This window comes from Sus scrofa, chromosome 2 (assembly GCF_054392235.1).
Source record: "Sus scrofa isolate SSC_HxYL_T2T_F1_AM1 chromosome 2, Sscrofa_HxYL_maternal_Yorkshire_Landrace_v2.0, whole genome shotgun sequence".
In the NCBI taxonomy this organism is placed as follows: domain Eukaryota; kingdom Metazoa; phylum Chordata; class Mammalia; order Artiodactyla; family Suidae; genus Sus; species Sus scrofa.
Genome location: NC_139384.1, coordinates 85,785,743 through 85,798,878, shown reverse-complemented (window position 1 = coordinate 85,798,878; position 13,136 = coordinate 85,785,743). Strand labels below are relative to the sequence as shown.

The 13,136-nt window shown below is 50.4% G+C and overlaps 1 protein-coding gene across 18 annotated transcripts in view; it reads left to right on the top strand.

The window, feature by feature from the left end:
• CELF5 (CUGBP Elav-like family member 5) overlaps nt 1-13,136 on the top strand; it is a 50,045-nt gene that overhangs the window by 13,438 nt on the left and 23,471 nt on the right. For all 18 annotated transcript variants that reach the window (XR_014837803.1, XR_014837801.1, XR_002341694.2 and 15 more), the window contains exon 2: nt 6,163-6,245. Coding sequence is in view for 11 of the 18 variants with exons in the window: in XM_021084138.2 (XP_020939797.1) it covers nt 6,163-6,245 (83 nt within the window). In the remaining 7 variants the exon portion in view is untranslated. The remainder of the gene's footprint in view (nt 1-6,162; nt 6,246-13,136) is intronic.

Genomic DNA, 13,136 nt, shown 5'->3' with positions numbered 1-13,136 from the left:
TCAGTTGGGGAGACAGAAAACAAACAAAACAAAAAATTAAAATATGTGACATATGAGATGGTGATAAGGGCACTGGAAAAAATAGAACAGGGTAGGAGGTGGTTGAGGACTGTCATTTTAAACAGGGTGCTCAAAGGAGGTTTCACTGAGGAGGTGGCATTTTAGCCAAGACCTGAAGGAAGTGAGAGAGTGAACTGTGCAAATAACTGGGGAAAGTATATTCCAGAACAGCCTGTGCAAAGGCCCTGGGGCAGGACCGTGCCTGGAGTGTTGGGGGAACAGTGAGGAGGCCTGTGATGCTGGAGCAGAGTGAGCGAGGGGGAAAGAGAGAAGAAGGGAGGGCAGAGAGGGAATACGGCAGGTAGTGCAGAGCTTTGCGGGCCATGGGGAGAACTTGGGCTTTTATCCCTGGGAGGTGGAGCCCTGGAGGGCTGTGGGCCAAGGAGGGGCGGGACCGGACCCAGGTGCTCACAGGCGCCCTCTGGTGGCCGCAGGGAGGACAGACTGTGAGGGGGTGGGCGGGAGCCGGGGGAAGGGGCGGGCACTGCTCTGATCCGGGCGGGGCGAAGCCAGGATGAAGACCACGAAAGGTAGCCAAATTCTTACTGAGCCTGTGCTGTGTGCTGGGCCCAGTGCTGGGCACTGAGGACACATCAGTGACCGGGACACTTCCTGCCCCCACCCTTCTGAACCCAGCGTCGATTGGGGATGGGGAAGCTTCCCAAGGAAGTGACCCAGTTGGGACTTGAAGGCTTAGGAGAAAGGAGCCAGGCAAAGATAGGGTAAGGTCGTGTAGGCGGAGGAAGGCGTAGGAAACAGCGAGTTCAAGGGCCGACAGTGAGAGGCCAAGGCCTGGGGTGTGGCTGGGGTCAGGGTGCAGCCAGTGACACAGCCACCATCCATCAGGGACAGTCCCCAGACCTACCCACCAAAATTCCTGGGAAGTGACAAAAATCCCAGACTTATGCACGAGAATAAGAGCAATGGAGAGTAAAAAGGAAAACTTTTTTTTTTTTTAGTTCACTAGATCAGTGTAACAAACTCCAGCGACTTAAGTCATCCTCGGCTCTTGGGTTTAATACTAGGGGTTGTTTCCCCTTACCATATGGGCTCAGGAAAGCTGCTCAGCATATCTGAGCCTGGGTTCACTCCTCTGTAACGTGGGATTAAAAGTAGCCGACAGGTGGGGGAAGCAGCTGTACCAAGGCTTGGTTCTGTGCACACAGATGGTACTTCTTCCTGGGCCATTTGGGGGATTTTTTAGTTGGTCCTGGGGGTGCTTCCCCCAATGACCCCCAAACCTCAGATCCAGCAGAGCCCAAACCGAGCTCCACATCTTCCTTCCAAACTGTACCTTCTCCTGGGTCCCCATCTGTGCTAGTTTCCTGGGTTGGCCATTACAAATGACCACAGACTGGCAGCTTAACTGAGATTTAGGAGTTCCTGTTGTGGCACAGCAGTAATGAACCTGACTAGTATCCATGAGAACGTGGGTTCAATCCCTGGCCTTGCTCAGTGGGTTAAGGATCTAGCATTGCTGTGAGCTGCGGTGTAGGTCACAAATGCTGTTTGAGTCTGACATTGCTGTGGCTGTGGTGTAGGCCAGCAGGTGTAGCTCCTATCTGACCCCTAGCCTGAGAATTTCCATATGTTGTGGATGCGGCCCTAAAAAGCCCCCCCCCAATAAACCTCCAAAACCCCAATATTTAGTCCCAAGCAAAGGAGAGCCTTTTCTGGGGAGCTGCTGCTTGCTTACCTCCAGGGACGGGGAGCTCCCTCTCTTGCAGAAGGGCCATGATGAGGTGGATCTAACTGATAGACAACTTTCATACATTGAGGAGATCTCTTGCTTCCCAAGGATCCCTCTGTTGGTCTCTGCTCCATCTCAGGTGTCTTTAGCCAGGCTGGGAAAATGGGGGTGGAGGTGAAGGGAACCATAGGGTTGTCAAGTGCTGAGCATTCTGGGTAGTCCATTCTCGCAGGCAGACCTGCCCTCTGGACCTGCCCCACCTCTGCTGAACCCCAGGGCTTGCCTGGTGTGGGATTTGGTGGTGTGATTTGCAGAACACCTGAGAAAGTTGGTGGGGTAGGGGTAGCCAGGGCTGGAATCTGGTGAGAGGCTGACCCAGTGTGGGCACTGGATGGGCTGAAATTTTCCTGGGAGTGTCCCTCTTGAACTAGGACACAGCAAAGCAGACCCACCTCCCCACACCATTGAAATAGGGTCCAAAGCCTCTTCAGCATTTGATCCAGCCCCCTATCTCTCAGAAAGGTGGTACTATTTTAAGGTTCCTCACAGGGAAAGGTAAGGCGGGTGCCTGTGACACTACCCATAGGCCCTGGGGGAAATGTTTAAGATGCAAACTCCAGGCAGTGAGTCCCAATGTCTAGCACACAGTCAGAGGAAACTGACTGCCTGAGATGTTCCCCCTGTGTGACCGCAGACAAGTCATTTCCTCTCTCTGTACCCCAACCCCCTGTCTGTAAAAGGAGGACAATGCTAACAGCTCCTTTGTGGGGTTCTTATGGGGATTAAATGAATCAATATTGCATATAAGCTTATTAGTGTTAGAGACTAATGAACTTTGTGAACATCACTAAAAGTCTGTGCTCCTTGGGACCTGTATTCCTTTGTTAGGGCTGCTGAGACAATGTACTGCAAACCAAGTGGTTTAAAAAACAGAAGTGGGGCATCCCTGCTGGGGCTCAGCATTAATGAATCCAACTGGTATCCATGAGGACGCGGGTTCGATCCCTGGCCTTGCTCAGTGGGTTAAGGATCCGGCGTTGCTGTGAGCTGTGGTGTAGGTCGCAGACGTGTCTCTGATCCCGTTTGGCTGTGGCTGAGGCATAGGTTGGCAGCTACAGCTCCGATTTGGCCTGGGAACTTCTGTATGCTGCAGGTGTGGCCCTAAAAAGAAAGAAAGAAGGAAAAAAAAGGAAATGTATTCTCTCACATTCCTAGAGGCCAGAGAGGTCTGAGATCCAGGTGTCAGCATGGCTGCCTCCTTCTGAGGCCAAGAGGGAGAATCTGATTCAGACCTCTCTCCCAGCTTCTGGTGGTGCTGGCAATCCTTACTGCTCCCTGGCTTGTCAATACAACACCTGGATTTCTGCCTTCACGTTCACATGGAGTTCTCCCTGTGTTCATGTGTCTCTGTCTAAATACACCCCCCTTTTTAAGGGTACCAGTCCTGTTGGATTAGAGTCCACCCTATTCCAGTATCACCTCTCTGTAACTAATTATATCTCCAACAACCCTATTTCCAAATAATGTCACATTCTGAGGTCCTGGAGGTTAGGAGAACAACATATGAATTTGGGGGAGGGGATAAACAATTCAACCCTAATAGAAACCAAAATTCAAGGCTCTGTTTATCCAGAAATGGGTAAACATCACACATTTTCGCCAACTAGAAAAGAGAAGCTCAGAGGCAGAAAAGATACGGGGCCAAGAAAACCACTGGGAGACATTTCAGTACCAGGGACAGCGGCTCATGTTTTGTTTGTTTAGGGTTTTCTTCCCCCCTTGCTCTGCAAACCTTCCAGACTAGAGGCTGATGAAGGGTTGCTCAGGGGTCCCACCTACCCTCTCAAGGCCAGCACGCTCCACATTCTGCATACAGAGTTCCACGAGTAAGAAAGGACCCAAGGAGAAAGGGGTTCACCCCTATTTTACAACTCCCTGCAGCCCAATTTCTTGCCAATCATGCCTAATTTCTCTCAGGCCCTATGGCCAATTTTCTTAGTGCCTCTCCTTTCCCTGAAGACCTTGGGAGATTCAATTCACAAAATAGAAACACACACATAAATGAAAAGACAAGGCATGTATTGGGAGAAGATGTATGCATCAAATATAACCAAAGCAGGATAAGCTAAGCACACAAGAGAGTGTATTTGTAATACATCCCAATTATAATTTTTTATTCTGGTAAGATATATATTAAAAAGTTGACCATCTTTAGGTGCACAGCTCAGTGGCATTAAGTACATATGTACTGTTGTTCAACCATCCCACCATCCATCTCCAGAACTTTCTCATCTCCCCAGACTGAAACTCTGTCCCCAAGAAACCCTGACTCCCCATCCCCTCCTGCAGACCCGGCCCCACCATCTACTTCCTGTCTTTGTGGATTTGAGTCTAGGCTCTCCTAAGAGCGGAATCAGACAGTCTTTGTCCTTCTGTGGCTTATTTCACTGAGCATGATGTCTTCAGGGTTCATCCATGTTGCAGCAGGTATCAGAATCTCTTTTCTTCCTTGGTGGTCCTTGTAGAGATGGACCACATTTTGCTTATCCATTCATCTGTTGATGGATATTTGGGTTGCTTCCACCTTTTGCTTACTGTCAGTAATGTCACTATGAATGTGGGTGTGCAGGTATCTCTTTGGGCCCTTGATTTCAATTCTTTGGGGGTATATACCCAGAAATGGAATTCCTGGATCATATAGTAATTCTATGTTTAACTTTTTCGAGAAACTGCCAAACTATTCTGCACAGCGGCCGCACCATTTTACATTCCCAACACAAATGTTTTTTAAATGCTAGAAACTGTCCTCCTCTGCCTTGTGCCACCCTCCTCAGGGCTCCAGGGCACCTCTCAGGCCTGGGGCAGGGACCCCTCCCCATCACCAAGCCCAGTTGGTGGGAGAATCCACGTAGCGGGCATAGCCCAGCAGAATGCAGCTTTAATTAGCTCCAGACCTGGGACGGAATTGGACACCATGGAGCTGTTCCCAGGGGGTCTGCACAGGGGGTCCCCGTGAGTGGAGGCAGAGAGACCAAGGGGAGGGAGCTGGGGGTGGAAGACACAGGGTCCGACAGCATCAGGGCACCCAACAAGGGTCTCATTTCACAGAGGATAGCGAGGCAAGGCCCAGCGCTGGGGCCAGAACCCCTGCGACCATCCCGGGGAACCTGACACCTGTCAGCATCCCCTTGCCCCCTCAGGCAAACATCTTTCAAAATAGCCTTGATTTCATTGGCCTTTCTCTGGGCACCTTCCTCTGCTCCCTTCTCTTCTGTCTCTGTCTCTTAACCTTTCTTGTCTCTGTGGCTGTCAAGCTTTGCTTTCCCTCTCTCCCCCACCCAGCACGTCATCCAATCACACCCTTGTTCTGGACCACTTGGAAGGGGGGAGGCGGCTCTGCCCCTTGCCTCTCCTGATTGGCCCTACCCCTTGACACCAAACCCACCCCCCTCTAGCTTCGCCCCGCCCCTTGGTTGGTCCATCCCGTGGTATTCCGAGGCCATTCATTCTGAAGGGGGAAACTGAGGCCCAGAGAGGGGCAGCACCCCAACCAAGGCCACAAAGCAGGTTAGTGGCCAAGCCGTTTTGCACCTCATTCCAGTTCTGGGGCCTCTACCCGCTCCTTAGGGCTGCTGGTGCCCTCGCCACCCTCCTGCCTGGGACAGCATCTCTGCCCCCTCCCCAGGCCCCACACCCCCACCCCACCCCGATGTCGCCCAGCTGTTTAGCATCAGCTATGGATTTAATTAACAGCTATTTTTTCTCTCTGTCTTTCCCCATCTCACCCAGTGCGATGCGTGGGTGTGGGAGGGGAGAGCCAAGCTACTCCTACTGCCCCCACTAAGGGGGCTCCAGCCTTTTCTTTCCATTTTTCCTTCTTTCCAAAAAATTTTTAATTGTGATTATTAAAAACACATAACATAAAGTTTACCATTTTAACCATTTTTAGGTGCAGAGTTCAGTGGTTTTAAGTACACTCCTATTGTGCGACCACCCCCATCTCCATCTCCAGAACTTTCTCCTCTTCCCAAACTGAAATTCTGACCCCATGAAATACTAACTCTTCATGCCCCGCCGCCCCCCAGCCTCCACCATATACTTCCTGTCTGCATAGGTTAGACTCCTCCAGGGACCTTCTGTGAGTGGAATCAGACAGTAGTTGTCCTTCTGTGTCTGGCTTATTTCACTGAGCATAATGTCCTCAGGTCCATCTATGTTGTAGCAAGTGTCAGAATCTCCTTCATTTTTAAGGCTAATATTCCTTTGTAGGGGTGGACCGTGTTTAGTTTATCCTTTCATCCGTCACTGGACACCTGGTTTGTTTCCACTTCTTGGCTGTTATGAATAATGCTGCTGTGAACATGGGGTATGGCATCCTTTTCTCTTAACACCCCTATTTCTCTCCCCTCCAGGCTGTGCCTTTCTTACCTACTGTGCCAGGGACTCTGCCATCAAAGCTCAGACTGCCCTGCACGAACAGAAGACCTTGCCCGGGGTAAGTCCTGGGTGCTGTATGGGAAGAGGGGTGGATGGAGGGAAGGCTAAGATCCTGCCTGGAATCAGCTGTGCAGCCTACATGCCTTTGGACTCAGGACCAGAGAGACAGAAGTCATCACCAGAATAAGCATTTCACTGTACCTACTGCCTCCTGTGCTCTATACTTCACATCGGTGTGGTTGTGCACTCTGCAGATTGCACAAGGGAATCTGGCTTAGCATGCAACTGTCATTGGGCTGAGACCTGAAGGATGAGGAAGCATTAGCAGGCAGAGGGACAGCATATGCAAAGGCTCTGGGGCAGGATGGTGCTTGGTGTGTTGGTGGAATGGCAAGGAGGCCCAAGTGTTCATCAGTTAGCTCCAGCCTGCTCTTGCTGTGTGACTGTGAGTAAGGAACTTAGCCTCTCTGATCTCCAGCACTGGAAGAGTATAACAGGGTGGGGTAGAGGGAAGAAACTGTAGAGAAGGTCATGGAGGGCTTCACTGAGGAGGTGGCATTTGAGAAGAGACTTGAAAGATGAGAAGGAAGGGTGTGCCAGGAGAGGGAACAGCATATGCAAAGGTGATTTAGACCCTGTGGAATAAACACACTCTGTGTGCAGAAGCCACGCCCTGGTGGCACCCTAGACCCAGCATAGCTCAAACTGGCCCCAGCATCCCATTAGAACTGGTTTCTCCTCCTTCCCTATAGCCTGCAGTCCCCACACCCTGCTCTGCAGAACCTCTCCTCCATGCACTGCCCCTTCCCCCACTTCCATGCTCCTGTGGGTTCCCATCCCAAGCTGTGTGACTTTGACAGTGACTTTCGTTCAAAGTCTCAGTTACCCTTGTCTCCAAAATGAGCACCACCTTGTCCATCTGACCAGGATGGAGAGAGGAGTGGGAGAAGTGTGGGTGCAAAGTGGTTTTTATTTTTATTTTTTAATCTTTTTAGGGCCACACCCATGGCATGTGGAGGTTCCCAGGCTAGGAGTCCAATTAGAGCTGCAACCGCTGGCCTACACCACAGCCACAGCAATGCCAGATCTGGGCCATGTCTGTGACATACACCACAGCTCATGGCAACACTGTGTCCTTAACCCACCGACCAAGACCAGGAATCGAACCTCCATCCTCATGGATGCTAGTCAGGTTTGGTTCTTCTGAGCCACCACGGGAACTCCAAGTGAATTCTGTTTTTGGAGATGTTAAGCTCATCTGTGTTGGTCTCCGGAAGTCCTTAGCTCCTAAAGATTTCTCACGCGCTGGGGTTCTTGTTGTGACTCAGTGGGTTACAAACTAGTATCCATGAGGACTCGAGTTTGATCCCTGGCCCCACTCAGTGGGTTGGGGATCCGGTGTTGCTGTGAGCTGTCATGTAAGTCACAGAGAGGGCTCAGATCCCGAGTCACTGTGACTGTGGTGTAGGCTGGCAGCTGTAGCTCCTATCTGACCCCTAGCCTGGAAACTTCCATATGCCACAAGTGGGGCCCTGAAAAAAAAATATTTCTCACTCACCGGATATTAAGGATCCCACCAGAACTCCAGCCTGAGAATCCATGGGGAATTGCCTTCCTACCTGGAGAGCTTCTGTTCTACTTTTATCTTGTCCCTCTGCTCATCCCTGACTCTCGGGGCTGTGGATATCTGTGTCTGCCTATGTCTCCCCCTGGATTGGGAGCCCCTAGAGGGCAGACCCTGGCTTTGAGGGTAGGGGTAAATCAGGGGGCGTACCTGTCTCCTAGGGCATCTTTAACAAAGCCCCACAAACTGTCTTAAAGCAACAGAACCGTCGAGATTCAGTGGTAACAAGCCTGACTAGTATCTATGAGGATGCGAGATCGCTCCCTGGCCTTGCTCAGTGCATTAAGGATCTGGCATTGCCATGAGCTATGGGTCACAGAAGTGGCTCGGATCTGGCATTGTGATGATGGTATGGCTGTGATGTAGGCAGGCAGCTGCAGCTCCAATTTCACCACTAGCCTGGGAACTTCCATATGCTGTGGGTGTGGCCCTAAAAAGACAAAAGACAAAAAAAAAAAAAAAAAAAAAAAGCAATAGAACCTTAATGGCTCACAGTTTGGGAGCCAGAGGCTGGCTGTCAGCAGGGCTGCCCTTCTCTGGAGGCTCTGGGGGAGATTCTGTTCCAGGCTCCCCCGACCCCCAGCCTCTGGTGGTGGCTGGCAATCCTTGGCTTATAGGCACACCACTCCACTCCCTGCCTCCATCATCACGTGGTCTCTCCTCTGTGTCTGCATCTCTCCTATTGCCCACTGCCTTTCTCTTCTAAGGACACCAGTCATTGGGTTTGGGGCTCACCCCAAATCCAGGATGACCTCCTGTCAAGACCCATCCCTTAATTACCCCTGGAAAGATGCCTTTTCCAGATAATATCCCATTTGCAGGTTCCAGGGGTTAGGACTTAGACATATTTTTAGGGGGGCCCACCATTCAACCCACAAGATGACCAGACATTGGAAGGGTGACTGGGGACAGCATCTCAAGGGAGAACTGGGTGACCTGCATTGATGACCTCGTGGAGGGCAGACACTGCAGCCTCTTGGAGGTGGAGCATTTGAGCTGAATCTTGAGGGATGGGGAGGACTGTGGCAGATGGTGGTGGTGCGAGGACATGGTGTACCAAGACTTGGAGGCAGGAGCTTGCCTGGTGTGCTGAGTGTGGGAACACACAAAGCTTAATGGGGGTGTTTACTGCCCCCAGGGACGATGGGCAATGTCTGGGGACATTTGTGCTTGTCACAACTGGGAGATGCTCCTGGCATCCCGGGGTTACAGGCCAGGGATGCTGCTCAACACCCTCCACTGCACAGGACAGCCCCTTCCCCATCGTGGAGAATTATCCATCCCCAAATCAATAGTTCCAGGGTTGAGAAATGCTGTTTAGGAACATAAGGAGCTGGTGAATATTCTAGAACAGTGCTAACAGAACTAGAATGCAAGTCACATATAGCACTGACATTTTTCTAGGAGCAACATTTAAAGAGTAAACAGAGGGAGTTCCCATCATGGCTCAGTGGAAACGAATCTGACTAGCATCCATGAGGACACAGGTTTGATCCCTGGTCTCGATGATTGGGTTAAGGATACAGAATTGCCAGGAGCTGTGGTGTAGATCGCAGATGAGGTTTGGATCTGGCATTGCTGTGGCTGTGGTATAGGCCAGTGGCTACAGCTCCGGATTTGACCCCTAGCCTGGGAACCTCCATATGCCATGGGTACAGCCCTAAAAAGACTAAATAAATAAATAAATAGGAAACAGAAATAGGTGAAATGAATTTTAGTGCTAGCTTTCATTTTAACCCAGTATCTCTCCAAAATTTATCAACAGGTAGTCAGTATGGCCCATGTAATGATTATTATCAACATCATCCACATTCCTAGTTTTCATCCTAAGTGTTCCAAAAATCCGGTGGGATTATTGCACCCACCCCTGTCCATTTCAGTTGGAACCCTCAGTTGTTATCAGAGAGGCTCAATCTGTATTTGCATTTTATAAAATTGACAGGTGAAAATTAGATTCATTTGCCCAAGTCGCTCTATCTAAACTTACTTTAAAAAAGGTTTTCCAAGAATGGAGTCAGGTATCAGGTTTTTAGACTTCAGTTTTTCTTTATAATAATTATAACTAAGTTCGATTAAAATTCCATTCCTCAGTCCTACAAACTGCTTTTCAAGCACTCAGTAGCCACAAATGGCTGTTGGCTATTGTACTGGACGGCATAGTTCTATAATGTTCTAGGCCAAGGATCAGCCAAGTTTTTATGTAAAGGATCAGAGAGCAGCATTTTTTTGGCTTTGCCAGCCATACAGCCTCTGTTGCATCTACTCAAAGCATAAGACAATCACAGGCAACAAGTAAACGAATGGACATGGCTGTGTGCCAATAAAACTTTATCAACAAAACAGGCAAGGGGCCAGGTTTGGGGTGCAGTTGCCAATCCCCATTGTTTAAAATTTTTCTTTTTTTTTTTTTTTTTTGTCTTTTTAGGTCCACACCAGTGGCATATAGAAGTTCCCAGGCTAGGGGTTGAATTGGAGCTGCAGCTGCCAGCCTGCACCACAGCCACAGCAACTCAGGATCCAAGCCACATCTGCGACTGACACCACAGCTCACAGCAATGCCAGATCCTTAACCCACTGAGTGAGGCCGGGGATTGAACCTGCATCCTCATGGATGCTAGTCAGGTTCGTTTCCACTGAGCCCCAATGGGAACTCTCCACCAATCCCCATTTTAGACCATCACTGTCCAACAGAACTTTCTACTAAGGTGGAAATGCTCTGTCTGTGCTGTGCTGTGCTATGGTGGCCATATCTCTGTGTGGCTATTAAGCCTTTGAAATGTGGCAAATGTGACTCAGGAACTGAATTGTTAATGTTATTTAATTTTTAAAAAAATTTAATAAATGTAAATTTAAACTTCAGCGGCTAGGAGTTCCCATTGTGGCTCAGTGGAAATGAACCCGACTAGTATCTATGAAGATGTGGATTCAATCCCTGGCCTCATTCAGTAGGTTAAGGATCTGGTGTTACCGTGAGTTGCAGTGTAGGTAGCAGATGAAGCTTGGATCCAGCGTGGCTGTGGCTGTGGCTGTGGCTGTGGATGTGGCTGTCAGCTGTAGCTCTGATTGGACCTCTAGCCTGGGAACCTCCATATGCTGTGGGTGTGGCCCTAAAAGGAAAAAAAAAAAAAAGCAAAACATTTCAACAGCTACATGTGGCTAGGGGCTACATGTGTCTTAGAGCTACCATCTTAGACAGTTCAAATCTAGAATATTCTAGACCTGGGATCAGCTACCATGTTACAATGCAGACCTGGAAAGGTCTAGACCAGCAGCATGGTGTAGTGTCATCCTACGTCTAGATATGAAGTTCCAGGTCTCTCTTTGATAACAGTTCACGGCTGGGGAGGAGCGAGGAGTCTCAAGCAATACCCTTTTTCTCTATGAGCCTCAGTTTCCCTAGAATTATCACTGTTCCCCAGAACTGCAGGGGCATCCCACACAACTGCCCCATCAGTGGGGCACTGGGGCTGCTGCTAGCACCACTGGACAGATGGAGAGACTGTGGCAAAGAAAGAGGGAGGGGCTCATCTGAGGTCACCCAGCAGGGTGATGCCTGAAGCCCCACCCGCCCCATTCCACAGGCCTTGAGCCTCTGGCTTCTCTGGTTGGGTTTCTTGCAAGCTAGCCCCTGCCCCCTGGAGGTGAGGACAGATGTTTGATAAATAAGAAGATGGCTCAGAGCTGGACCCCGGGGACAGAGGGGCCCCTGAGGACCACCCCCAGTTCTGGGCACTATCCTCTGGGAGTAGAGCTTGGCTTGAAGAAACATATTTCTTCAAATTTGAAAAATACACACTTAGAGAAATATGCATGCAACCCAGCTGATTATAAAGCAAGCACCTGTTATCACCACACAGTTGGTGCCCCAGAAACCACCCCATCCCCTGTCCCCAAGCCCCAGACCCTGTCCCTGTTGGAGGAGCCACTGTACTGACTTTTGTGGTAATCACCCCACCCCCACTTTTCTTCTGGCATGACACTGATGAGATTCAATATCATGCCTCAGTGGTATGTGCTTTGTCATCGCTGTGTGGTATTCCCGGGCCCCAATACACCATTTATTTGTCTGTTCTCCTGCTGGTGGGCATTTGGGTTGTTTCCGGTTTTGCTGTTTCACATAGAGATCCTTCCTGGTGTTTTGCTTTTGGTGGACACCTGATGCCTCTGGATCAGGCGCAAACCCAGGAGTTCGTGTATCTTCCACTTCTCATGAGCAAGAAGGGGGGGATCTGGGGGCTGAGCCTCCTTCTCCAAAAACACCGGTGGTAGTGGAATCAGCCTTACAGAACAAGCGCTGGAGGCTTGCTCGCTGATTTCCATTGCATGAGGAAAGTCCAGGGCTCCTGGGGCAGAAGGCCCCCCTTGCCTGTCAGCAGCATTTGAGCACAGGTGTCTGAGTCCGCCTCTTAGGCGTCTCCGCCAGAAGATGGGGTCACATTAGAGAGAGAGAGAGAGACAGCCACCGTCTCTCCTGTCCCCATGTGTATATATGTGTGTGTGTGTATTGGGGGAGACAGTATCTGTCTTTTCATCTCTCTCTCTCTCTCTTTTTTAATCTTTTTAGGGCTGCACCGCGGCATATAGAGGTTCCCAGGCTAGGGGTCAAATCAGAGCTGTAGCTGCCAGCCTACACCACAGTCACAGCAATGCCAGATCTGAGCTGTGTCTGCGACCTACACCAAAGCTCATGGCCACACACCAGATCCTTAGCCCACTGAGCAAGGAAGGCCAGGGATCAAACCTGCATCCTCATGGATGCTAGTCAGATTTGTTTCCTCTGAGCCATAACAACAACGGGAACTCCAGTCTTTTCATCTCTTGATGAACCAGGAGGGAAGTGGCCCCTGTTGTTTGCCAGCTCTCCGTGCTTCCCCCTCCCTCATCCCCTCCCCCACACCCCTGCCAGGGCTCAGCCCAGCCCCCTTACCCCATCATGCTGCTTTCTGCAGCAAGGGACACCCTTTCTGATTCCTTCCTTGGGTATGAGAGTGACGTCCGTGGGGGATGCAGTTTAATCAAATCTCAGCATTCTGGAATAGGATCCTACGCTAAATAACAGAATCCCAGAATAGAAGCTGGAATGGACCCCAGGACCCTGGAATCCACACTGGGCAATGCCTCTGGTTCCCACAGAGGCTCTGTGCCATGCTCTCAAAGCCCAGGATGGGGTCCCTAAGGATGGGAAGGGTCCCCTTCGGCCGTCAGGCAACAGGTCTGGCTCCGGACTCTTGGATGGCTGGGCCATGTGAGGCTGCATCATCTCTTTTTCTGTGAAGTTCTTGGGGGGTGAGGTACACCCCAGATCTGGCACCACCTTGCTGGACA